This window comes from Bombina bombina, chromosome 9 (genome assembly GCF_027579735.1).
Source record: "Bombina bombina isolate aBomBom1 chromosome 9, aBomBom1.pri, whole genome shotgun sequence".
Taxonomy (NCBI): domain Eukaryota; kingdom Metazoa; phylum Chordata; class Amphibia; order Anura; family Bombinatoridae; genus Bombina; species Bombina bombina.
In genome coordinates, this window is record NC_069507.1 from 212419535 (window position 1) to 212445085 (window position 25551).

Below are 25551 nucleotides of genomic sequence, written 5' to 3' on the forward strand. Positions count from 1 at the left end.
GGGCCCGGTTTTCCTCTCAGCGTGCAGTGAATGTCAGAGGGATGTGAGGAGAGTATTGCCTATTTTGAATTCAATGATCTCCTTCTACGGGGTCTATTTCATAGGTTCTCTGTTATCGGTCGTGGAGATTCATCTCTTACCTCCCTTTTCAGATCGACGATATACTCTTATATATATATACCATTACCTCTGCTGATTCTCGTTTCAGTACTGGTTTGGCTTTCTACTACATGTAGATGAGTGTCCTGGGGTAAGTAAGTCTTATTTTCTGTGACACTCCAAGCTATGGTTGGGCACTTTTTTTATAAAGTTCTAAATATATGTATTCAAACATTTATTTGCCTTGACTCAGGATGTTCAACATTCCTTTTTTTTCAGACAGTCAGTTTCATATTTGGGATAATGCATTTGAATCAATCATTTTTTCTTACCTTAAAAAATTTGACTTTTTCCCTGTGGGCTGTTAGGCTCGCGGGGGCTGAAAATGCTTCATTTTATTGCGTCATTCTTGGCGCGGACTTTTTTGGCGCAAAAAATCTTTCTGTTTCCGGCGTCATACGTGTCGCCGGAAGTTGCGTCATTTTTTGACGTTCTTTTGCGCCAAAAATGTCGGCGTTCCGGATGTGGCGTCATTTTTGGCGCCAAAAGCATTTAGGCGCCAAATAATGTGGGCGTCTTATTTGGCGCTAAAAAAATATGGGCGTCGCTTTTGTCTCCACATTATTTAAGTCTCATTATTTATTGCTTCTGGTTGCTAGAAGCTTGTTCACTGGCATTTTTTTCCCATTCCTGAAACTGTCATTTAAGGAATTTGATCAATTTTGCTTTATATGTTGTTTTTTCTATTACATATTGCAAGATGTTCCACGTTGCAACTGAGTCAGAAGATACTTCAGGAAAATCACTGCCCGGTGCTGGAGCTACCAAGCTAAGTGTATCTGCTATAATTTTTGGTATCTGTTTCTCCAGCTGTTGTTTGTATTACATGTCATGACAAACTTATTAATGCAGATAAAATTTCCTTTAGTACTGTTACATTACCTGTTGCTGTTCCGTCAACATCTAATTTTCAGAGTGTTCCTGATAAACATAAGAGATTTTATTTTTTAAATCCATTAAGAAGGCTATGTCTGTTATTTCTCCTTCTAGTTTACATAAAAGTCTTTTAAAACTTCTCTTTTTTCAGATGAATTTTTAAATGAACATCATCATTCTGATACTGATAATGGTTCTTCTGGTTCAGAGGTTTCTGTCTCAGAGGTTGATGCTGATAAATCTTTGTATTTGTTCAAGATGGAATTTATTCGTTCTTTATTTAAAGAAGTATTAATTGCATTAGAAATAGAGGATTCTGGTCCTCTTGATACTAAATCTAAACGTTTAAATAAGGTTTTTAAATCTCCTGTAGTTATTCCAGAAGTGTTTAATCTCCCTGATGCTATTTCTGAAGTAATTTCCAGGGAATGGAATAATTTGGGTAATTCTTTTACTCCTTCTAAACGTTTAAGCAATTATATCCTGTGCCATCTGACAGATTAGAGTTTTTTTGGGACAAAATCCCTAAGGTTATGGGGCTGTCTCTACTCCTGCTAAATGTACTACTATTCCTACGGCAGATAGTACTTCATTTAAGGATCCTTTAGATAGGAAAATTGAATCCTTTCTAAGAAAAGCTTACTTATGTTCAGGTAATCTTCTTAGTCCTGCTATATTTTTAGCGGATGTTGCTGCAGCTTCAACTTTTTGGTTAGAAGCTTTAGCGCAACAAATAACAGATCATAATTTTATAGCATTATTATTATTCTATAACATGCTAATAATTTTATTGGTGATACGATCTTTTGATATCATTAGAGTTGATGTCAGGTATATGTCTCTAGCTATTTTAGCTAGAAAAGCTTTATGGATTAAACTTGGAATGCTGATATGTCTTCTAAGTCAACTTTGCTTTCCCTTTCTTTCCAGGGTAATAAATTATTATCTCAACTGTTTCTGGAAGGAAGGGAACTTTTTTACCAAAGGATAAAAATCTAAGGTAAATTTAGGTCTAATAATCATTTTCGTTCCTTTCCTCACAACAAGGAACAAAAGCCTTATCCTTCATCCTCAGGAGCGGTATCAGTTTGGAAACTATTTCCAGTTTGGAATATATCCAAGCCTTATAGAAACCTATAGCCAGCTCCTAAGTTCCCATGAAGGTGCGGCCCTTATTCCAGCTCAGCTGGTATGGGGCAGATTACGTTTTCTTCAAAGAAATTTGGATCAATTCCGTTCTCAATCTCTGGTTTCAGAACATTGTTTCAGAAAGGTACAGAATTGGCTTCAAGTTAAGGGCTCCTGCTAAGAGATTTTATTCTTTCCCGTGTCCCAGTTAACACAGCAAAGGCTCAGCATTTCTGAAATGTGTTTCAGATCTAGAGTTGGCTGGAGTAATTATGCCAGTTCCAGTTCTGGAACAGGGGCTGGGGTTTTATTTTATCTCTTCATTGTACCAAAGAAGGTCAATTCCTTCAGACCAGTTCCGGATCTATTAATATTGAATCGTTATGTAAGGATACCAACATTCAAGATGGTTACTGTAGGACTATCCTGCCTTTTGTTTAGCAAGGGCATTATATGTCTACAATAGATTTACAGGATGTGTATCTGCATATTCCGATTCATCCAGATCACTTTTAGTGTCTGAGATTCTCTTTTTAGACAAGCATTACCAGTTTTGTGGCTCTACCGTTTGGCTTAGCCTCAGTTCCAAGAATTTTTTTCAAAGGTTCTCGGTGCCCTTCTTTCTGTAATCAGAGAACAGGGTTTTGGTATTTCCTTATTTGGACGATATCTTGGTACTTGCTCAGTCTTCTCATTTTCGAAGAATCTCATACGAATCGACTTGTGTTGTTTCTTCAAGTTCATGGTTGGAGGATCAATTTACCAATCAGTTCATTGATTCCTCAGACAAGGGTAACCTTTTTAGGTTTCTAGATAGATTCAGTGTCTATGACTCTGTCCTTGTCAGGCAAGAGAAGTTTAACATTGATATCAGCTTGTCAAAACCTTCAGTCACAATCATTCCCTTTGGTAGCCTTATGCATGGAAATTTTAGGTCTTAGGACTGCCGCATCAGATGCGATCTCCTTTGCTCGTTTTCACATGCGACCTCTTCAGCTCTGTATGCTGAACCAATGGTGCAGGGATTACTCAAAGATATCTCAATTAATATCTTTAAACCGATTATACGACACTCTCTGACATGGTGGACAGATCACCATCGTTTAGTTCAGGGGGCTTCTTTGTTCTTCCGACCTGGACTATAATCTCAACAGATGCCAGTCTTACAGGTTGGGGAGCTGTGTGGGGGTATCTGACGGCACAAGGGGTTTGGGAATCTCAGGAGGTGAGATTTCCGATCAATATTTTGGAACTCCGTGCAATTTTCAGAACTCTTCAGTCTTGGCCTCTTCTGAAGAGAGAGTTGTTCATTTGTTTTCAGATAGACAATGTCACAACTGTGGCATACATCAATCATCAAGGAGGGACTCACAGTCCTCTGGCTATGAAAGAAGTATCTCGAATTTTGGTTTGGGCGGAATCCAGCTCCTGTCTAATCTCTGCGGTTCATATCCCAGGTATGGACAATTGGAAAGCGGATTATCTCAGTCGCCAAACGTTGCACCTGGGCGAATGGTCTTCACCCAGAGGTATTTCCTCAGATTGTTCAAATGTGGGAACTCCCAGAAATAGATCTGATGGCTTCTCATCTAAACAAGAAACTTCCCTGGTATCTGTCCGGATCCCGGGATCCTCGGGCGGAGGCAGTGGATGCATTATCTCTTCCTTACAAGTGTCATCCTGCCTATATCTTTCCGCCTCTAGTTCTTCTTCCAAGGGTATTCTCCAATATTCTAAAGGAATGCTCGTTTGTCCTGCTGGTAGCTCCAGCATGGTCTCACAGGTTTTGGTATGCGGATCTTGTCCGGATGGCCTCTTGCCAGCTGTGGACTCTTCCGTTAAGACCAGTCTTTCTGTCTCAAGGTTCTTTTTTCCATCAGGATCTCAAAACCTTAATTTTAAGGTATGTAGTTTGAACGCTTGATTCTTGGTCATAGAGGTTTTCTCTGACTCTGTGATTGATACTGTGTGACAGGCTCGTAAATCTGTATCTAGAGAGATATATTATAGAGTCTGGAAGACTTATATTTCTTCAGGATGGATTAGATAAAGGTTTGTCCGCAAGTTCCTTGAAAGACAAATCTCTGCTCTTTCTGTTCTTTTTCACAGAAGGATTGCTAATCTTCCTGATATTCATTGTTTTGTACAACTTTTGGTTCATGTAAAACCTGTCATTAAGTCAATTTCTCCTCCTTGGAGTTTGAATTTGGTTCTGGGGGCTCTTCAAGCTCCTCCTTTTGAACCCATGCATTCTTTGGTCGTTATATTACTTTCTTGGAAAGTTTTGTTTCTTTTGGCCATCTCTTCTGCCAGAAGAGTCTCTGAATTATCTACTCTTTTTTGTGAGTCTCCTTTTCTGATTTTGCATCAGGATAAGGCGGTGCTGCGAACTTCTTTTGAATTTTTTACCTAAGGTTGTGAATTCTAACAACATTAGTAGAGAAATTGTGGTTCCTTCATTATGTCCTAATCCTATGAATTCTAAGGAGAAATCATTGCATTCTTTGGATGCTGTTAGAGCTTTGTAATATTATGTTGAAGCTACTAAGTCTTTCCGAAAGACTTCTAGTTTATTTGTCATCTTTTCCGGTTCTAGAAAAGACCAGAAAGCTTCTGCCATTTCTTTGGCATCTTGGTTGAAATCTTTATTTCATCATGCCTATGTTGAGTCGGGTAACACTCCGCCTCAAAGGATTACAGCTCATTCTACTAGGTCAGTTTCTACTTCCTGGGCGTTTAGGAATGAAGCTTCGGTTGATCAGATTTGCAAAGAAGCAACTTGGTCCTCTTTGCATATTTTTACTAAATTCTACCATTTTGATGTGTTTTCTTCTTCTGAAGCAGTTTTTGGTAGAAACGTACTTCAGGCAGTGTTTTCAGTTTGAATCTTCTGCTTATGTTTTTTCATTAAAATTTTATTCTGGGTGTGGATTATTTTCAGCAGGAATTGGCTGTCTTTATTTTATCCCTCCCTCTCTAGTGACTCTTGCGTGGAAAGATCCACATCTTGGGTAATCATTATCCCATACGTCACTAGCTCATGGACTCTTGCTAATTACATGAAAGAAAACATAATTTATGTAAGAACTTACCTGATAAATTCATTTCTTTCATATTAGCAAGAGTCCATGAGGCCCGCCCTTTTTTGTGGTGGTTTTGATTTTTTTGTAGAAAGCACAATTATTCCAATTCCTTATTTTATATGCTTTCGCACTTTTTTCTTATCACCCCACTACTTGGCTATTCGTTAAACTGAATTGTGGGTGTGGTGAGGGGTGTATTTATAGGCATTTTAAGGTTTGGGAAACTTTGCCCTTCCTGGTAGGAATGTATATCCCATACGTCACTAGCTCATGGACTCTTGCTAATATGAAAGAAATGAATTTATCAGGTAAGTTCTTACATAAATTATGTTTTTTTACCTCTGTGATTACCTTGTATCTAAGCCCCTGCAGACTGCCTCCTTATCTCAGTTCTTTTGACAGACTTGCATTTTAGCCCATCAGTGCTGACTAACTCCTCAGGAGTGAGCACAATGTTATTTATATGGCACACATGAACTAGAGCTGTCTAGCTGTGAAAAACTGTGAAAATGCACTGAGATAAGAGGCAGCCTTCAATGGCTTACACATTTGCATTTGAGCCTTCCTAGTTTTAGTTTTCATCAAAAAATACCAAGAGAACAAAGCAAATTTGTTGCTTTACGGACGTTTCATGAATAAAGGGAAACAATGTTTTTAGAACATTTTATTATTGCACTATTTTTTTGCATGTGACTGTGTTTAGCCCCCATAAAGGGTTTAAACATATAGCTAAAGTTAATACTGAAATCTATCTGAATGGTGAGCCAATGACAAGAAGCTTTTGTTAGTAGCCACCAATAATCAGCTAGCTCCCAAAAGTTATTTGCTCCTCCTTTGCCTATCTAGGTATCCTTTTAAACAAAGTAAGTCATAGTGCCCAATCCTTTTTTCCCCGTTGACACCCCTGAGTGCTTGTTGTCTTGGAAGTTCTGTGCTCTTGACAATAAAGGGCTCAGGCCTTATGGCTTCTGATTGTCTTTTAAAAGTTTTGGGTGAAGCAAGCAGAAATAAGCTAAGTTTAATTTAGAATATGCATAAAACGTATATTTTACATTCTTTCTTGCATTGCAGTTCTAACTAATAGAAGTGAAAAATTAGAGTTCATGCTTCTCTTCATTGTCCTCTAATACATTCTGATTATTATTAATAATAATAATAACAGTAATAACAACAATAATAATAATATCAATAATAATAATAATTAAAGCAATAATACATTAATTTGCATTAAACTGTGTGTACTTGCATATAATTTTTTTCTCTGTAATATATATTTTTTGTTTTCTATTTATCAAAGCAGTTCAAACCAGTTAAATTATTAGTTTTAAATGGACAGCACATTGTTTTGTGAATCAATATTAAATGAGTTTCAGAACAGGTGACATTGTGTTTTAGATAAGATTATTTAGTATTGGCAGTTGTGTGTCAAGGTTCACATATAGTTCTGGCATTTCATACAGATAAAGGCTTGTTTCTTGATATAAAGTGTTGTAAGGTGCTGCAGGGTTTGTTTAGTTCTGTGTTTAAGGTGTGGACCAGAGGACAAATGTGAGAAAGTTATTAAGCAAATACTATAGTATACATTAAAAATGTTGGTTCAGGAATATGATGACTATTAAAGGTACAGTAGTCAAAATTAAACTTTCATAATTCAGATACAACACGCAATTTTGATCAACTTTCTAATTTACTCCTATTATCAATTTTTCTTTGTACTCTTGGAATCTTTATTTGAAAAAGCAAGAATGTAAGTTTAGGAGCCGGCCCATTTTTGGTTCAGCACCAGGGTAGCACTTGCTTGATTGGTGGCTATATTTAGACTCCTAAGATAGGCCATACAACTTTCCCATTTACTTTTATTATCAAATTTGCTTTGTTCTCTTGGTATTCTTTGTTAAAAGCTAAACCTAGGTAGGCTCATAAACTGATTTCTAAGTTGTTGAAGACCATCTCTTATCTCAGTGCATTTTGACAGTTTTTCACAGTGGGACAGCGCTAGTTCATCTGTGCTATATAGATAACATTGTGCTCACTCCCTTGGAGTTATTTGAGTCAGCACTGATTGGCTAAAATGCAAGTCTGTCAAAAGAAATGAAATAAGGGTGCAGTCTGCGGAGGCTTACATACAATGTAAGGGGAAAGGGTAATAAAGGGATTATCTATCTTTTTAAACAATAACGGTTTCAAGTCTGAAACCGACTGTCTCTTTAAGCGCTTTATTGCAAAAGATCTTTATACAACATAAATGCTGAGTTGGGAAAATTTGCATTATTTTGCAATCCAGGGATATAATCCTGGAAAACTCCTTTGAGTATATCTTGTTTGTTGTAGCCAATTAGGGACAGAGCACCTGTGCTTAAAAAGTAATTATTAAAAGAGTTCTGGATCCTGCAAAATACACTCTAGGAATTTGTACCCTATGAAAATTACAAATAATATCATTACCATAAAGAAATAGCAACTGAATAAATTATTCTAACACCAGAAGATTTGTTTCCCTTATTTATAGGTTTACATTTTCTTATAACATTGCATATATTTTTGACTCTTTAACTTCATTTTTATACATTATTTTGCAATCTTGACAGTTTTATTTTAGTAAGAGCTTTTAACAGTAAAGTGAAACATTAGCTTTCAAGATTCAGGTAGAGCAGGGTTTTTCAACGTGGTCCTCAAGTACCGCCAACAGGTCAGGTATTCATTATAGCTGAATTAGAGCACAGGTGAAATAATCAGCTGATCAGTAACCATGGTTACTACCTGCTGATTATTTCACCTATGCTCTAGTTAAGTTATAATGAGGGCCGCGGTAAAGAAACATTGAGGTAGAAGAGCATGCAACTTTAAACAACTTTCTAATTTCCTTAGTTCTCTTTGGTAGCTTGCGAGCCAGCCCATCTTTGGTTCAGCACCTGGGTAGCGCTTGCCGATTGGTGTCTAAATGTAGCCACCAATCAGCAAGCGCTACCCAGGGTGCTGAATGGGCCCGCTCATTAGCTTACATTCCTGCTTTTTCAAATAAAGATACCAAGAGAACGAAGAAAAATTGATAATAGTTAAAGGGCAGTTTGCAGAGGCTTAGATAAAGTTAATCATAGAGGTAAAAGGTGTATTAATATAACAGTGTTGGTTATGCAAAACTGGGGAATGGGTAATAAAGGGATTAGCTATCTTTTTAAACAATAACAATTTTCAAGTAGTCTGTCCCTTTAATGAGGGAATGGATTTACAGCTTATAGGATATTGTATAAAAGGCTCTAACTCTACATAAGAAACCCTTTAAGACTATTGTGAAAAGGGTTGAAGCCTGTTGATATATAGTTTAATGTCTCTAAGGTAAATGTTTAACAAGAAAAAATGGGGTTTATTTAGCAGCGCTAAAAAAAGCTAGGAAATGATGATACCAATCTAATTTATGTTTTATACAATCTATTTTATTTAAAAATTCTTATAACACATAAAAACAACAGTAAATGCTTTTCCTAATTAATAAAGGGACGTCTCCCTTATACAACACTTATAAAAACTGACTAGAACCATATAATCCTAGAATTCCAGGTATAAAGGAATTAATTCTATAGATAACATATGGCAAGCAACAAATTTCTAAGATAAATGGTGAATTGAATATTTAAAAGGCACAAATGTATCAATCCTAACAGCTTTACAGTTCTTCAGTAACAAATACAGTTATAAAGTTACACAGTTACTTTCCTTGGACATATAATTGGCTCAGGTGTGCTGGATAGTTAAAAAGGCAAAAAACAGCCGTTATTCTGATTTAGGTGCCAAAGCAATTGTGGTTAATGGAAATGGTTAATTTAACATATGAATACCTTGATGTCTTTAAAATTCAGTTTGCATGTTTTAAAAAACGTAGTGCAAATTAGTGTTGAGGTACCTTAATCTGTCCTGGTTGCAACCGCTGATATTCTTCACTGTGAGGGATTCACAGACTGTTTGTTCCTGGTGCTTCTGATAAGTCACCTGACCTTCTTTGATTCAGAGGTCATGGTTATGCAAAACTGGGGAATGGGTAATAAAGGGATTAGCTATCTTTTTAAACAATAACAATTTTCAAGTAGTCTGTCCCTTTAATGAGGGAATGGATTTACAGTTTATAGGATATTGTATAAAAGGCTCTAACTCTACATAAGAGACCCTTTAAGACTATTGTAAGAAGGGTTGAAACCTGTTGATATATAGTTTAATGTCTCTAAGGTAAATGTTTAACATCATTCTTGAGAACTGTGTACTGCAATCATAAGCTTGAGCAGAAGATGCACTCATTCTAAAAATGTAAGTAGCCAGACTTAATCTATTTTACATTTTGCAGAAATGCCATAGCTACATACTTGCTGATTAACAAAGTTCCAACCATAGACCTTGATAGAAAGATCAAGTGCATACAAAATATGGGTGGAGGCAAATGATAATTACATATAAATACTGGGCTATATAATAAACCCCATACAGAATACTTTCCAGAATTTCTAGCTTAACATCTTTCCTCTAAAGTGGTAAATACCTGCTAGATGGTTGTCTATTATCATGAAGAAGCAACAGCCTCTTAGAGGTAATGGTCATAGACTTCACCCCATTTCAGTTCTCGCAGCACTAGATCCCCTACATTAGAGTAAAAGAGGCTCCAGAGATTATATGCCTCTACTTCTATTGATTGCTAAGACATAATAGGTACAGGGAGCCATTTTGAAGCCATTGAGAAGAGTCTGTCAGAGTAGCAGAATATAATGTAGACTCTGTTTATTGCATCGTCATACTCCTGCACCTAAAAAGCCAGATCATGCACTGCCTACCCTTGCACAACATTCCCCTTCAGCCATATCAAGATGCTCTGGGGCTAGGGTTGTTCCCTCAATTCCGTAGTGAAAGCATCTCCGAAGTGGATGTCACCTCCTACAGGCAACTCTGTTTTGATTGGCTCAATGCTCACTCCTGCCAATTGGATAATAGATGTAAATTGGAAAGTTGTTTAAAACTTTAACCCTTTCCATGCCTCCAAACTGTCCCACAGAAGCCTTTAGTCCTACTATCGCCTTTATCAATTCCTCAGCGTCTCTCTAATATATTTAAGCCTATACTCCAATCACCCATATGATGGTGATGACTTCCTGACCCTCACTGTCTGGTCTTTACCCCAGTCTACAGAGTACTGCCACCCAAATCACTCAAGCTCAATTTTTTCCTTTTAAATGTTGGGCTATATGTAATACATAGAGTAAGTAACATACATTTTTACTCCATGTTATGTGAATGGGTTAAAGTGTGCAGTAAAAAATAATAGTAATAGTATATCACAGTCTTGTTCTTGTAGTCCATGCATAGCAAGACATAGGGTAGTCAATAGACAATACAACTCATAAATAAAAACAAATGTGTTCAAGATAACAGGTTGTCACTCACTGTGGGTCTGACACATACTTTAAATGTATATCTGATCCAGTAAAGATATTGTTTCTTCCTGAATAACCATCACAATCTTTGTTTACATGGACTATTTGTAGTGTGACTTTTTCATGTGTTGTGAATCTTCCATGATGACATGTGACAAAAATTAAACCTTTAGTCTTGAAGATCAATCTGTTTTCGTGTCTATTACTCAAGGCTTGCAGGGTTTTTTTAAATCCATAGTTCATGACCTTATGCTTCATGTTTATTTTGTTTTGAGCTTCTAGAATCAATGACTCGCTGAATTTTTATGATCCCTTTGTTTTAAATGTTTTGTCAAAATCATACCCAAGGTTACCAGATCACACATGAATGGATGATTAGTTATTGTAAACCACTCAAATGAATGGATAGATAAATAGTTAGAAAATAGTTCCCCTGATTTATACTACTTTATCTTGATATTGTCGCGATCGCTCAGCTGCTGATCGCTTCTTTTTACTTCTGCCTCAGCGCGGTAGCGCTTTCATTGGTTGCCTAGCAACCCTGTTCCTGTCGGCCCTTCCGATGACGTCAGGAGGCCTTCTTATTCCGGCGTCTCCTCTCATCGGTGCCTGTTTGTTTTACTCGTGGGCTTTTGTGAGTACAAATTTATTCCTTTGATATCCTGAATCTGTGCCTGTTTATTCTGAACCCTAATACCCTACCTACCTGATATCGTTGCTGGACACTGCTTACCGGACTACTCTATTGGTTAACCCCTACCTGCCTGATAACACGTTGCTGGACACTGCTTACCTGACTACTCTATTGGTTAACCCCTACCTGCCTGATAACACGTTGCTGGACACTGCTTACCTGACTACTCTATTGGTTAACCCCTACCTGCCTGATAACACGTTGCTGGACACTGCTTACCTGACTACTCTATTGGTTAACCCCTACCTGCCTGATAACACGTTGCTGGACACTGCTTACCGGACTACTCTATTGGTTAACCCCAACCTGCCTGATAACACGTTGCTGGACACTGTTTACCTGACTACTCTATTGGTTAACCCCTACCTGCCTGATAACACGTTGCTGGACACTGCTTACCTGACTACTCTATTGGTTAACCCCTACCTGCCTGATAACACGTTGCTGGACACTGCTTACCTGACTACTCTATTGGTTAACCCCTACCTGCCTGATAACACGTTGCTGGACACTGCTTACCTGACTACTCTATTGGTTAACCCCTACCTGCCTGATAACACGTTGCTGGACACTGCTTACCTGACTACTCTATTGGTTAACCCCTACCTGCCTGATAACACGTTGCTGGACACTGCCTACCTGCCTGATAACACGTTGCTGGACACTGCTTACCTGACTACTCTATTGGTTAACCCCTACCTGCCTGATAACACGTTGCTGGACACTGCTTACCTGACTACTCTATTGGTTAACCCCTACCTGCCTGATAACACGTTGCTGGACACTGCTTACCGGACTACTCTATTGGTTAACCCCTACCTGCCTGATAACACGTTGCTGGACACTGCTTACCTGACTACTCTATTGGTTAACCCCTACCTGCCTGATAACACGTTGCTGGACACTGCTTACCTGACTACTCTATTGGTTAACCCCTACCTGCCTGATAACACGTTGCTGGACACTGCTTACCTGACTACTCTATTGGTTAACCCCTACCTGCCTGATAACACGTTACTGGATATTGCTTGCCTGACTATTCTATTGGTTAACCCTTACTACACGAAGTTTCTTCTCCTGACCCTGCTGTGTCATCTTCCAGTCTATTACTTTGAGTATATATTACACTACAGCTGTCGCAGGGTCAGGTCCTGGTATATACTCACTGTGCTAGGGTGTTATTAACCTCATTCTAGCATTTGGGTCTAACTCTGGACTTTACCTATCCTGACATTACAAACAGGCCATATAATGGACCCTAGTGAGTTATCCAGAGCTGTAGCTCTACAGGGACAGCTTCTTGGAACCCACTCTGCACACCTGCAATCCCTGGATTCTAAATTGGATCAAATAACTGCTCTTTTGCATAATCTTTCTCCTCCTTCTCAAGTCTCGGCAACACCTGTTGTTCCTGTGGCCAGCTCTAACCCTGCATTTAATCCGCCACAACCTGCAGAACAATTTATTCCTAGAATTCCACTACCGGATAAATATGACGGCAATCCTGAAGACTGTCGAGGATTTCTTAATCAGTGCCACCTTCACTTCAGAAATAATCCTCAGATGTTTGGTTCCTCTTCCTCCAAGATCACCTTTTTAATTTCTCTTATGAAGGGTAAAGCCCTGGCTTGGGTTTCTCCACTGTTGGAAAAGGATGATCTTTTGCTCCAGGATATTGACACTTTTGTATCTATATTTTCTTCTGTGTTTGATAAACCTGGTAGATCAGTGGCGGCTGAAGCAGGACTTTTAGATTTAAGACAAGGATCTCTTTCTGTAGAACAATACGCTATAGAATTCCGGACTTTAGCTGCTGAAACTATGTGGAATCATGGGGCACTGCTTGCAGCATTTCGTAAAGGTCTTTGTGATCGTTTGAAAGACGAATTGGTTTATAGGGATCTTCCCGGTTCTCTAGAAGATCTTATCAACCTATGTATCAAGCTTGATGCTCGTTACTCTGAGCGTCTCCATGAACGTGACCGTAACAGAAGATCCTTTATCAGATCTTCCTTTCGTCCTATGCCTTATTCTCCAAAACTTCCTACTCCAAATACTTCTATCTCTGAGTCAAGTGAACCCATGGAGGTTGGTGCTATTAAATTATCCGAAGCTGAACGTCTCAGAAGGCGTAATCTGGGACTATGTCTTTACTGCGGTATTAAGGGGCATATGTTAAAAGATTGTCCAACTCGTCCAGTAAAAGCCAGGGCTTAACTCCAGGAAGAGGGGCTGAGTTAAGCCAAAGTTCTTTTTCTTCCCTCAATCCCAAGCTGTTTGTTCCGGTTACTGTCCGCTTTGGCAACACCAAATTTCAGGCTCAAGCACTCATCGACTCTGGAGCTGCAGGAATGTTTATGGATTCAGAGTTTGTCAAAGCTTTTCGTATTCCTTTGCTTTCCAAGAGCCAAATAATTAAAGTCACTACTGTCAGTGGTCAACCTTTAGGTTCTGGTTTCATTCGATATTCTACCATTCCTCTTCTCATGTCTGTAGGAGTACTTCATTCCGAAACCATTTGCTTTGACATCATCTCTTCTCCACAGTTTCCCCTCATTTTGGGACTTCCTTGGCTTCAACTACATGATCCAGTTTTTTCCTGGTCCAAAGGAGAGCTTGTTGCTTGGGGATCTTCTTGTTTCACACAGTGTTTACGGAATGCACCCAAAACTTCTAGTACTGTTGTGGCAGTTTTGGACGTTCCTGATTCTTTGCCTGAACAATATCATTCTTTTTGTGATGTCTTTTCCAAAAAAGATGCTGAAGTATTACCTCCTCACCGGACCTTTGATTGTCCCATAGACTTATTACCAGGTGCACCTCTACCTAAGGGTAAAACTTACACACTTTCTCGTCAAGAAAATGTTTCACTTGAGGAATATATCAAGGATAATTTGGCCCAAGGTTTTATCCGCCCTTCTTCTCCAGTAGGGGCAGGTTTTTTCTTTGTGGAAAAGAAAGATGGAGGTCTTCGTCCTTGCATTGATTATCGAGCTCTTAATCAAATTACAATCAAGAATTGTTATCCACTCCCTCTTATTCCCGAATTATTTGATCGTCTCCAGGGTGCTTCCATCTTTACCAAATTGGATCTTCGTGGGGCATATAATTTGGTCAGAATTCGTAAAGGGGACGAGTGGAAAACTGCCTTCAACACTAGGTTTGGACACTACGAATATTTAGTTATGCCTTTTGGGTTATGCAATGCCCCTGCAGTTTTCCAACATTTCGTTAATGAAATTTTCAGAGACTATCTTAATCAATTTGTTATTATCTATCTTGATGATATTCTGATTTATTCCCGGACTTTACAGGATCACATTCATCATGTTACATTAGTACTCCAGAGATTACGTGAAAATTCTCTTTTTGCCAAGCTTGAAAAGTGTTCTTTTCATCAAGAATCTATTCCTTTCTTGGGTTACATTATTTCTCCGTCTGGATTCAAGATGGATTCTGACAAACTGTCGGCTATCCTAGACTGGCCTAGACCTACTTCCTTAAAATCTCTTCAAAGATTCCTGGGGTTTGCCAATTATTATCGTAAGTTCATAAAGGACTTTGCTAACATCTCGGCACCCCTTACTGCTCTTACTAAAAAGGGTCAGGATTGCAAGCATTGGTCTGATCTAGCCTTACAGGCATTTGAATCTCTAAAATCTGCATTTACTTCGGCTCCCATTCTTTGCCATCCTGTTCCGACTCTTCAATTCATTCTTGAAGTGGATGCTTCTCTGATTGCTGCTGGGGCAGTACTATCTCAGCAAAATCCTGTTTCTAGCAAGATTCTTCCTGTGGGATTTTTCTCCAAGAAGTTCAATACCTCCGAACTGAATTATGACGTTGGAAACAAAGAACTGTTAGCTATTAAAATGGCTTTGGAAGAATGGAGACATCTGCTTGAAGGCACTGTTCAACCATTTCTTATACTCACAGACCATAAAAATCTTCTGTATCTTCATACTGCCAAACGCCTCAACTCACGTCAAGCCCGATGGGCTCTGTTCTTCTCCAGATTTAATTTTGTCCTCTCATATATTCCTGGCTCTAAGAATACGAAAGCAGACGCTTTATCTAGACAATTTCTGGCTTCTGATTCTACATTTCTGGATTCTGAACCCATTCTTCGCCCTGCTAAAGTTCTGGCTCAGTTATCTACGTTTCTTCTACAAGCGTTACAGTCTGCTCAAGCTTCTGTTCCTTCATCTTATGACATACCTCCTGGGATCTTATTTGTACCTACTGAATTCCGCCTAAAACTTATTCGTTGGGCTCATGATAATGTTCTGTCTGGACATCCAGGAGTACGTAATACTTTGTGGAGACTCAAACAACATGTCTGGTGGCCTTCCATGGGCAAAGATGTCAAAGATTATGTTGCAGCTTGTAATTCCTGTACCTCAAATAAACAATCTTCATCATTACCTCTCGGTCTCTTACAACCTCTGCCTGTTCCGTACTATCCCTGGTCTCATGTTTCCATGGACTTTATTACAGATCTTCCTAATTCTGCCGGAAACAAGACCATATGGGTGGTGGTAGACAGGTTTTCCAAAGCAGCTCATTTTGTTCCATTAACTGGATTACCATCGGCCCAGAAACTCGCTGAATTGTTTATTCTCCATATCACCAGATTACATGGTTTTCCTTTGGACATCGTTTCCGATCGAGTTCAATTTGTCTCAAGATTTTGGAAATTTCTGTGCAAACAGTTTGGAGTTACTATATCTCTTTCTACTGCGCATCATCCTCAGTCCCACGGGCAAACTGAGCGGGTAAATCAATCTCTTGAGTCCTATCTCAGGCACTATGTTAATCATCAACACTCCAATTGGTCTCAACTTCTTCCTTTAGCAGAACTTGCTTACAATTCCCGCTTTAACTCTTCTTTACAGACTTCTCCTTTCAAGGCAGCCTATGGATTCGAACCTAGAACTTTTCCTATGTCTTCGGGAGGTTCTGGAGTCCCTGGAGCAGATCGTACTGTGAGAAGTCTTTGTAAACACTGGAAGATGATTCGGGAAATCCTTCTTCTCTCTACTCAAAAGTATAAACGATTTGCTGATCGCAGACGCCGGAAGGCGCCCTCTTTTCGGACTGGAGACAAGGTTTGGATTTCCACCAGATTCATCCGACTCAAACAACCCTGTGCTAAATTGGGTCCCAAATACATCGGACCATTCGGGATTGTTTCCAAGGTATGTTCTACTGCCTACAGGGTGGCTTTACCAGACACCTTGAAGATTCACCCTGTCTTTCACGTATCTCTTCTTAAACCAGCAGTCTCTAACCGGTTTTCCACCAAATGTAGAGTTCCCTCTCCGTTCCTTGTGGATGGTACTTCAGAATTTGAGATCAGTCAGATTCTTGATTCCAGATTAAGGGGTAACCGTCTGTACTATTTGGTCCATTGGAAGGGATATCCCATCACTGAACGTTCTTGGGAACCTGCTTCTCATGTCCGTGCCTCTGCTTTGATCAAACGGTTCCACGCCCAGAATCCTTCGAAGCCTGGTCGTGTTTCCCGGAGGGGTCCTTGAGGTGGGGGCACTGTCGCGATCGCTCAGCTGCTGATCGCTTCTTTTTACTTCTGCCTCAGCGCGGTAGCGCTTTCATTGGTTGCCTAGCAACCCTGTTCCTGTCGGCCCTTCCGATGACGTCAGGAGGCCTTCTTATTCCGGCGTCTCCTCTCATCGGTGCCTGTTTGTTTTACTCGTGGGCTTTTGTGAGTACAAATTTATTCCTTTGATATCCTAAATCTGTGCCTGTTTATTCTGAACCCTAATACCCTACCTACCTGATATCGTTGCTGGACACTGCTTACCGGACTACTCTATTGGTTAACCCCTACCTGCCTGATAACACGTTGCTGGACACTGCTTACCTGACTACTCTATTGGTTAACCCCTACCTGCCTGATAACACGTTGCTGGACACTGCTTACTGGACTACTCTATTGGTTAACCCCAACCTGCCTGATAACACGTTGCTGGACACTGTTTACCTGACTACTCTATTGGTTAACCCCTACCTGCCTGATAACACGTTGCTGGACACTGCTTACCTGACTACTCTATTGGTTAACCCCTACCTGCCTGATAACACATTGCTGGACACTGCTTACCTGACTACTCTATTGTTTAACCCCTACCTGCCTTATAACACGTTGCTGGACACTGCTTACCTGACTACTCTATTGGTTAACCCCTACCTGCCTGATAACACGTTGCTGGACACTGCTTACCTGACTACTCTATTGGTTAACTCCTACCTGCCTGATAACACGATGCTGGACACTGCTTACCTGACTACTCTATTGGTTAACCCCTATCTGCCTGATTACACGTTACTGGATATTGCTTGCCTGACTATTCTATTGGTTAACACTTACTACACGAAGTTTCTTTTCCTGACCCTGCTGTGTCATCTTCCAGTCTATTACTGTGAGTATATATTACACTACAGCTGTCGCAGGGTCAGGTTCTGGTATATACTCACTGTGCTAGGGTGTTATTAACCTCATTCTAGCATTTGGGTCTAACTCTGGACTTTACCTATCCTGACAGATATCCTTTGTTAAAACTTAGCAAATCTAGGTAGGCACAAAAGCATCCATAGGTCTTGAGCACTATATGTCAGCAGTTTTTGCGCTTATGTTTGTAACACTGATATACATAGTTCACAAGCTATGTGCATGTTCCCAAGTATAGTCTTAAGGAAATTAGCTATGTTTCATCAAAGGATACCATGGGAAAGAGATAAACTTGATACTATACATACAATGTTATTTTGTTTTTAATTACATGCTCTAAATAACTTTCAAATGTCTTCAAAAAGTATATTAGTGTACCGGCATCATTGTTGGGTTAAAGGGACACTAAACCCAAATATTTTTCTTTCATGATTCAAATAGAGCAGGCAATTTTAAGCAACTTTCTAATTTACTCCTATTATAATTTTTCTTTGTATCTTTATTTGAAAAGCAGGAATGAAAGCTTGGGAGCCAGCCCATTTTAGGTTCAGCACCTGGCTACTGCTTGCTGATTGGTGGCTAAATGTAACCACCAATCAGCAAGCGCTATCCAGGGTGTTGAATCAAAAATGGTCTGGCTCCTTAGCTTAGATTCCTACTTTTTCAAATAAAGATAGCAAGAGAAAGAAGAAAAATTATAATAAGACCCACATTGTTTCGTTCATGATTCAGGTAGATCATGTGATTTTAAACAACCTTCCAATTTACTTCTATTATCTAATTTGTTTTCCTCTCTTGATATCCTTTGTTGAAAGGGATACATAGGTAGACTCATGAGCTACTGATTGGTGGTTGCACTTAAATGCCTCATGTTACCCAGTGCATTCAGCTAGCTCCCAATAGTGCATTGCTGCTCCTTCAAAAAGGGTACCAAGATAATGAAGCACAATTGATAATGGAGGCAAATTGGAAAGTTATTTGCAATTGTTTTCTCTATCTGAATCACAATAGAAAAAAATGTGGTTTTTGTGTCCCTTAAATTTAGAGACAAGTTCCCTCTGCTGGTTTTAAAGCATAACTGTATAATTTAATCGAACCTATATAAATGCTGCAAAAAATGTTTTTAGTAATTTTGGTTTAAGAGCGATAATTGTAGCTTGGGCTTTTTAGATACTGTGGGCTGGAGCTTGAGACTCCTGGAATAAAGATATGACAGAAGATACAATTTTAAACAACTTTCCAGTATACTTAGATTATCGATGTTGCTTCATTCTCTTGTTATCTTTGCTGAATGAGCAACAGTGCATTACTAGCAGCTAGCTGAACACATCTAGTCAGCCAATCACAAGAGACAAATGTGTGCAAGCACCAATTACCAGCTAACTCACAGTAGTGTAGGACTTGTGCGTATTCTTTTTCAACTAATTTAAAAGTGTCTTGGATTTACATGCTCTATCTGAATCATGCAAGTTTTATTTTGACTTTCCTATCTCTTTAACACTGTGCTTAAAGGGATAGTAAACCCCAAACATGTTATGGTTTAAAAAGATAGCTAATCCCTTTATTTACCATACACCAGTTTTACATAACCAACACTGTTATAGAAATATACTTTTTACCTCTGTAATTACCTTGTATCTAAGCTTCTGCAGACGGCCTCCTTATCTCTGATCTTTTGACAGATCTGAGATAAAGACTTTACAGACTTTATATCATTTGTGGAGGAATCTGTTTACATTACCGCATGTGCTGCTTCTGTTTCACATAATTACTTGGTGTGTTTACTCCTTGCTGAGCAGTCACGGTTTGCACAGGTCCTATGTCCTTTTGATCACAAGTCTGTATTATTGTCCTTTTATGTGCTAAATCTGGAGTTCCTGCTTCTTTCCGGGTAGCCATGGAACTTTATACCACCTGCTATCTAACTAAGAGCTTAGTTTTGGTGATTGTATGCTCTGCCTTACAGACTTCACTATTGTCTCTCTTTTTTCCTTGGAAGTTTGCTTCTGGATTTCAGAAAGGATATCAAGTCTGCCCCTGAGGAGCTCCAAATAAGAATTACTATAGATAAGGAGTAGGCATACTTATATATGCTTTCATTGCCTACTGCAACGGGGGTGACCCAGTAGTATGACACATTTGCAGGAGAAGTTAGGGGGGGTAATATCTAAGTAAAATAAGAGTTTTGTTAAAAAATAAAATAGTATAACTAAAAAGAACATTTCTCTTGTAAGGTGTATCCAGTCCACAGATTCATCCCTTACTTGTGGGATATTCTCCTTCCTAACAGGAAGTGGCAAAGAGAGCACACAGCAGAGCTGTCCATATAGCTCCCCCTCTAGCTCCACCCCCCAGTCATTCTCTTTGCCGGCTCTAAGCAATAGGGTCTCTCTCGGAAGGGTAAAGTGAATGTGGTGTTAGATTTGTAGTTTTTACTTACAGTAGAATGTCATTAAATGGATTACTCTAGTCAAAATTAAACTTTCTGGATTCAGATAGAGCAGGCAATATTAATCAACTTTCTAATTTACTACTATTATCATTTTTTCTTCGTTCTTTTGCTATCTTAATTTGAATGTAAGCTTAGGAGCCAGCCCATTTTTTGGTTCAGCACCTGGGTAGAGCTTGCTGATTTGTGGTTACATTTAGACACCAATCAGAAAGTGCTACCCAGGTGATAACCAAAAATAGTCCGGCTCATATGTTTACATTCTTGCTTTTTCAAATAAAGATAAAATGAGAATGAAGAAAAATTAATAATAGGACGAAATTAGAAAGTTGCTTAAAATTGCCTGCTCTATCTGAATTATGAAAGTTTAATTTTGACTAGACTATCCCTTTAACATGTCAATGCTTTCTAACCTTCTTTTTTAAGTGACACACAGTTGCTATTCTATTTTATAATTGACTTCTTTGATGTTTTTTTTTCCAGAGTAAATCATCTAGAAAAGGCTTTATTCGGACGCGATGGTGTATTACTGACTGGTATGTTTTCCTTTTTCAATATCTGCACTTCTGTTGAGCTCTTTAGAAACTTTAAAAAATAAAAACGTGAAAGGACTGAAAGCCTGTGAGATTAATAGATTATTTTTACTATTTAATTTCATATTGTACTAAAGTCACTAATGAGCACTAATAGACTATGTTTAATTAAAAGCAATTGGATCATATCTCAGGAAACTCAGAATAGCCTTTTATGTTCAGGACCAGATAAATATTTGCGAGGCATTGTGTCTGTTCCCTGCTGATTACGGTGAAAGCATCATATCAGCAACTCATTTCTAAGACTCTTTCATTTTTAAACTGGTACATTATGTTATACTAGAATGGGGAAAACTGATCTTTATATAAGGAATGTGTATTGTTACTTGTATGAAACCCTAAAAAAAGCAATGTTCCAAATGTTTGTTGTTTTGTTTTTTGTACGTTGTAAATTCAGTTTTATAAAGCTATGTTAAAATACACATATAATAATGAATGAAGTTAGTGCCTTAAATTGTATAACATCCTTTAAAAGCATATTTTTTTCTTTGTCTAAATCTGTCGGCAAATTTGTTTGTGCATATGTAGATAGCGAACTGAGCAGAAAGAGATAAAGGTAGAAATATACTGGTTTCTGTTTCTATGTTAGCTTATCTTGAAAGATAAATAGTGTTACACACGCGCTCTAAAAATCGGTTTGCTTGCTTACTAAAACTTTGCATATGGAAGAGAATCCAGCTGTATTTTTTTTACATTAAATGCTTATAAAAAGGAGTAGGTCGTCACTGGAGCCATATTGTGATTAATATAGAGATCTGAATGGCACTGGCAATTTGAGACTTTATCTTTTTTTATTGTAACATAATATGTGATTTTAGGGGTTTGATTCATTATTTACTTAAGCAAATATTGATATATGTCTGTTTTTTCTCTTAAATGCTTATCATTAGTTAAACCATATTAGAGGAAACTAATTCAGCTTGTTAGAAAGATGAATTAGTTACCGCCCGATATCACTTCTCCCACTAACATCAAAACTCCTTGAAAAACTAGTTTACAATCGCCTAACCCACTTCCTGTCCGCCAACTCCTTGCTTGACCCCCTGCAATCCGGATTCCGCCCCAAACACTCAACTGAGACTGCCCTTACCAAGGTTATGAACGATCTTCTCTCTGCTAAAAATATTGACCACTACTCCATACTCATCCTACTTGACCTCTCTGCTGCCTTCGACACAGTTGACCACCCCCTCCTCCTACAGACCCTTAGCTCTTTTGGCCTCTGTGGCACTTCTCTTTCCTGGTTTCACTCTTATCTTTCTCACAGGTCTTTGCCAATAACTCCTCCTCTCCAATGCCTCTGTCTGTTGGAGTACCTCAAGGATCTGTTCTGGGTCCTCTACTCTTCTCCATTTATACTTCTTCTCTGGGTAAACTTATCAACAGTTATGGCTTCAAATATCACCTCTATGCTGATGACACCCAGATCTACCTCTCCACCCCTGCTCTCTCTCCCTCTGTCCTTTCTCATGTCAGCAACTGCTTATCTGGTATTTCTTCCTGGATGGCCTCTCACCACCTAAAGATAAACATGTACAAGACTGAGCTCCTTCTTATCCCCCCCCCCCCTCAAGCTCTACGCCGACCTGTGACTTCTCTATCCCTGTTGACAGCATCACCATTTCCCCATCGCACCAAGTCCACTGCCTCGGAGATACACTTGACTCAAATCTATCCTTCACCCCCCCCATATCCAATCGCTTTCTACATCCTGCTGCAACCATCTACGCAACATTTCCAAGATTCAAACGAATGGAAAAATGATATAAAGAATACCACAATTCCCAAAGTATGCACTTTTAGCACTCTGGGCCCTAAACTAAAGGGTGGGTGGTCCCTGCTGGGATTGGATAAAAATTAACTTTTATTGTAACCATTTAAAAAACCAAATTGTTGGTTGAAATACACATACTATTAAAATACACTCCAGTACCATATACCAGTAATATCAATATATATTGGATCACCAGTAAATTGAATTAGGCCTGTCTATATTCACAGTCATGAATGATCCAAAAAATTTTTTATAACAAAATAGCGTTCGCTAAAACACTGTTACAGTGTACCTACATCAAAAAGTGATTACAAGTGTGAGTTGGGTATATGTAATGAGAGAATGGGTAGAACATGTCCCCTCTCTTAGTTAATCCCTGGATTACTGAATTCTAATATTAAATTGTGTTCAGTCTATATTGTAACCTCAGTACACTGTGGTAATAGCTAGTAGCTACTACCAGGTCATATGAATAATTGTTCAGCCCAGCTAAGTCTGTGCGGTGTCAGAGTTGGTAATCACAATGAATTAAAGTGCTGTTATTCCGACATCTCTTATATGTGAAGGGCTAAATATTTATATTGTGGCTGAGTCTGGCACAACCCAGACTAGATAGGTTAAATATTTGTGAATTAGAGAGCCTTTCTAGTGGATCGATCTGGATACTAATGACCCAGTTTGCCTGTGTGAGTTTATCGTTACTTGTTAGTCATAATATTTCTTCAGGTACACATCACTGCAACGCACCTCACACAGTTCTGTATATGAATGTAGCTATATCTAATAGTTGTCTGTTACTCTCTCTGTTCAAGTCCTTAGGTATCACTGTATCAGACACACTATGCTGCTATTTAGTACAAATCATAACTTGAGTACATTGCGGTAATGGCCTGCAGTTAATACCAGGTCATATCGTAAATTGTTCAGTCTAGCTATGTCTGTACAGTGTCAGAGTTAGTAATTCTGTCTGTGCAGTCACAATGAGTTTAGGTGCTCTTATTCCGGTATCCACTATATATCAAAGGCTGTATAAATCTGATAAAGCTAAGTCTGGCACAACCCAGACTAAGTAAATTGGGTGTCTATACATTACAAAGTCTTTTTAGTGAGTCAATCTGGATAGTTATAACCCAGTTAGCCGATATAAATGTTTCATTGTTCATTCATCATGGTATTTGTTCATACACACACCTCTGCACATCATCTCACACAATTCAATATATAAATAAAGCTAAGTCTGGCACAACCCAGGCTGTGAGTTTTTACTGTTATCAGTTATTTGTCATTCCAATCAGCTGTGCAGCACTCATACAGTTACGATTCTATTATTCGCAGTCTGGGTAGAATATTGACTGTGAGTTTATATTTTCTACTGCCCACTCTGTTAATAGGCTATATATCAAGTTAAATTACTATCTGGCACAACCCAGGTTCTATATGGAATGTTTATATTTTACATAGCCTTGCAATGAATACGCCCGGTGTTTGCTGCCCGGTGCACTGATACAACCTTGTAAGCTAGATTGATCATTCCGCCATTCATTCAGTTTAAATCCCTTGATTCATTATCGAGGGCATGTAATGTAATTATGATTCTGGGGTGCTGGTTTATACCATATCCCCAGATACACCCAAGTCACTCGCTACGAAGTATATTTTGAAGGTACAGTTTTAGCGATACATGGATAGATGGTACTGGGCAGTTAAAAATACACAAAAATTCGAGTGTGAAAGAATCAACACTCTCCCCTGACGCGTTTCGCCCGATAGGGCTTTATCAAAATCTATCTATCGGGCGAAACGCGTCAGGGGAGAGTGTTGATTCTTTCACACTCGAATTTTTGTGTATTTTTAACTGCCCAGTACCATCTATCCATGTATCGCTAAAACTGTACCTTCAAAATATACTTCGTAGCGAGTGACTTGGGTGTATCTGGGGATATGGTATAAACCAGCACCCCAGAATCATAATTACATTACATGCCCTCGATAATGAATCAAGGGATTTAAACTGAATGAATGGCGGAATGATCAATCTAGCTTACAAGGTTGTATCAGTGCACCGGGCAGCAAACACCGGGCGTATTCATTGCAAGGCTATGTAAAATATAAACATTCCATATAGAACCTGGGTTGTGCCAGATAGTAATTTAACTTGATATATAGCCTATTAACAGAGTGGGCAGTAGAAAATATAAACTCACAGTCAATATTCTACCCAGACTGCGAATAATAGAATCGTAACTGTATGAGTGCTGCACAGCTGATTGGAATGACAAATAACTGATAACAGTAAAAACTCACAGCCTGGGTTGTGCCAGACTTAGCTTTATTTATATATTGAATTGTGTGAGATGATGTGCAGAGGTGTGTGTATGAACAAATACCATGATGAATGAACAATGAAACATTTATATCGGCTAACTGGGTTATAACTATCCAGATTGACTCACTAAAAAGACTTTGTAATGTATAGACACCCAATTTACTTAGTCTGGGTTGTGCCAGACTTAGCTTTATCAGATTTATACAGCCTTTGATATATAGTGGATACCGGAATAAGAGCACCTAAACTCATTGTGACTGCACAGACAGAATTACTAACTCTGACACTGTACAGACATAGCTAGACTGAACAATTTACGATATGACCTGGTATTAACTGCAGGCCATTACCGCAATGTACTCAAGTTATGATTTGTACTAAATAGCAGCATAGTGTGTCTGATACAGTGATACCTAAGGACTTGAACAGAGAGAGTAACAGACAACTATTAGATATAGCTACATTCATATACAGAACTGTGTGAGGTGCGTTGCAGTGATGTGTACCTGAAGAAATATTATGACTAACAAGTAACGATAAACTCACACAGGCAAACTGGGTCATTAGTATCCAGATCGATCCA

At 38.8% G+C, this 25551-nt stretch overlaps 1 protein-coding gene across 1 annotated transcript in view; it reads left to right on the forward strand.

Moving 5' to 3' along the window:
• The window catches only part of INPP5A (inositol polyphosphate-5-phosphatase A), an 878314-nt gene that overhangs the window by 557433 nt on the left and 295330 nt on the right, over positions 1 to 25551 (forward strand). Inside the window, exon 7 of the mRNA XM_053692598.1 lies at positions 20759 to 20811. Within this exon, the coding sequence (XP_053548573.1) occupies positions 20759 to 20811 (53 nt within the window). The remainder of the gene's footprint in view (positions 1 to 20758; positions 20812 to 25551) is intronic.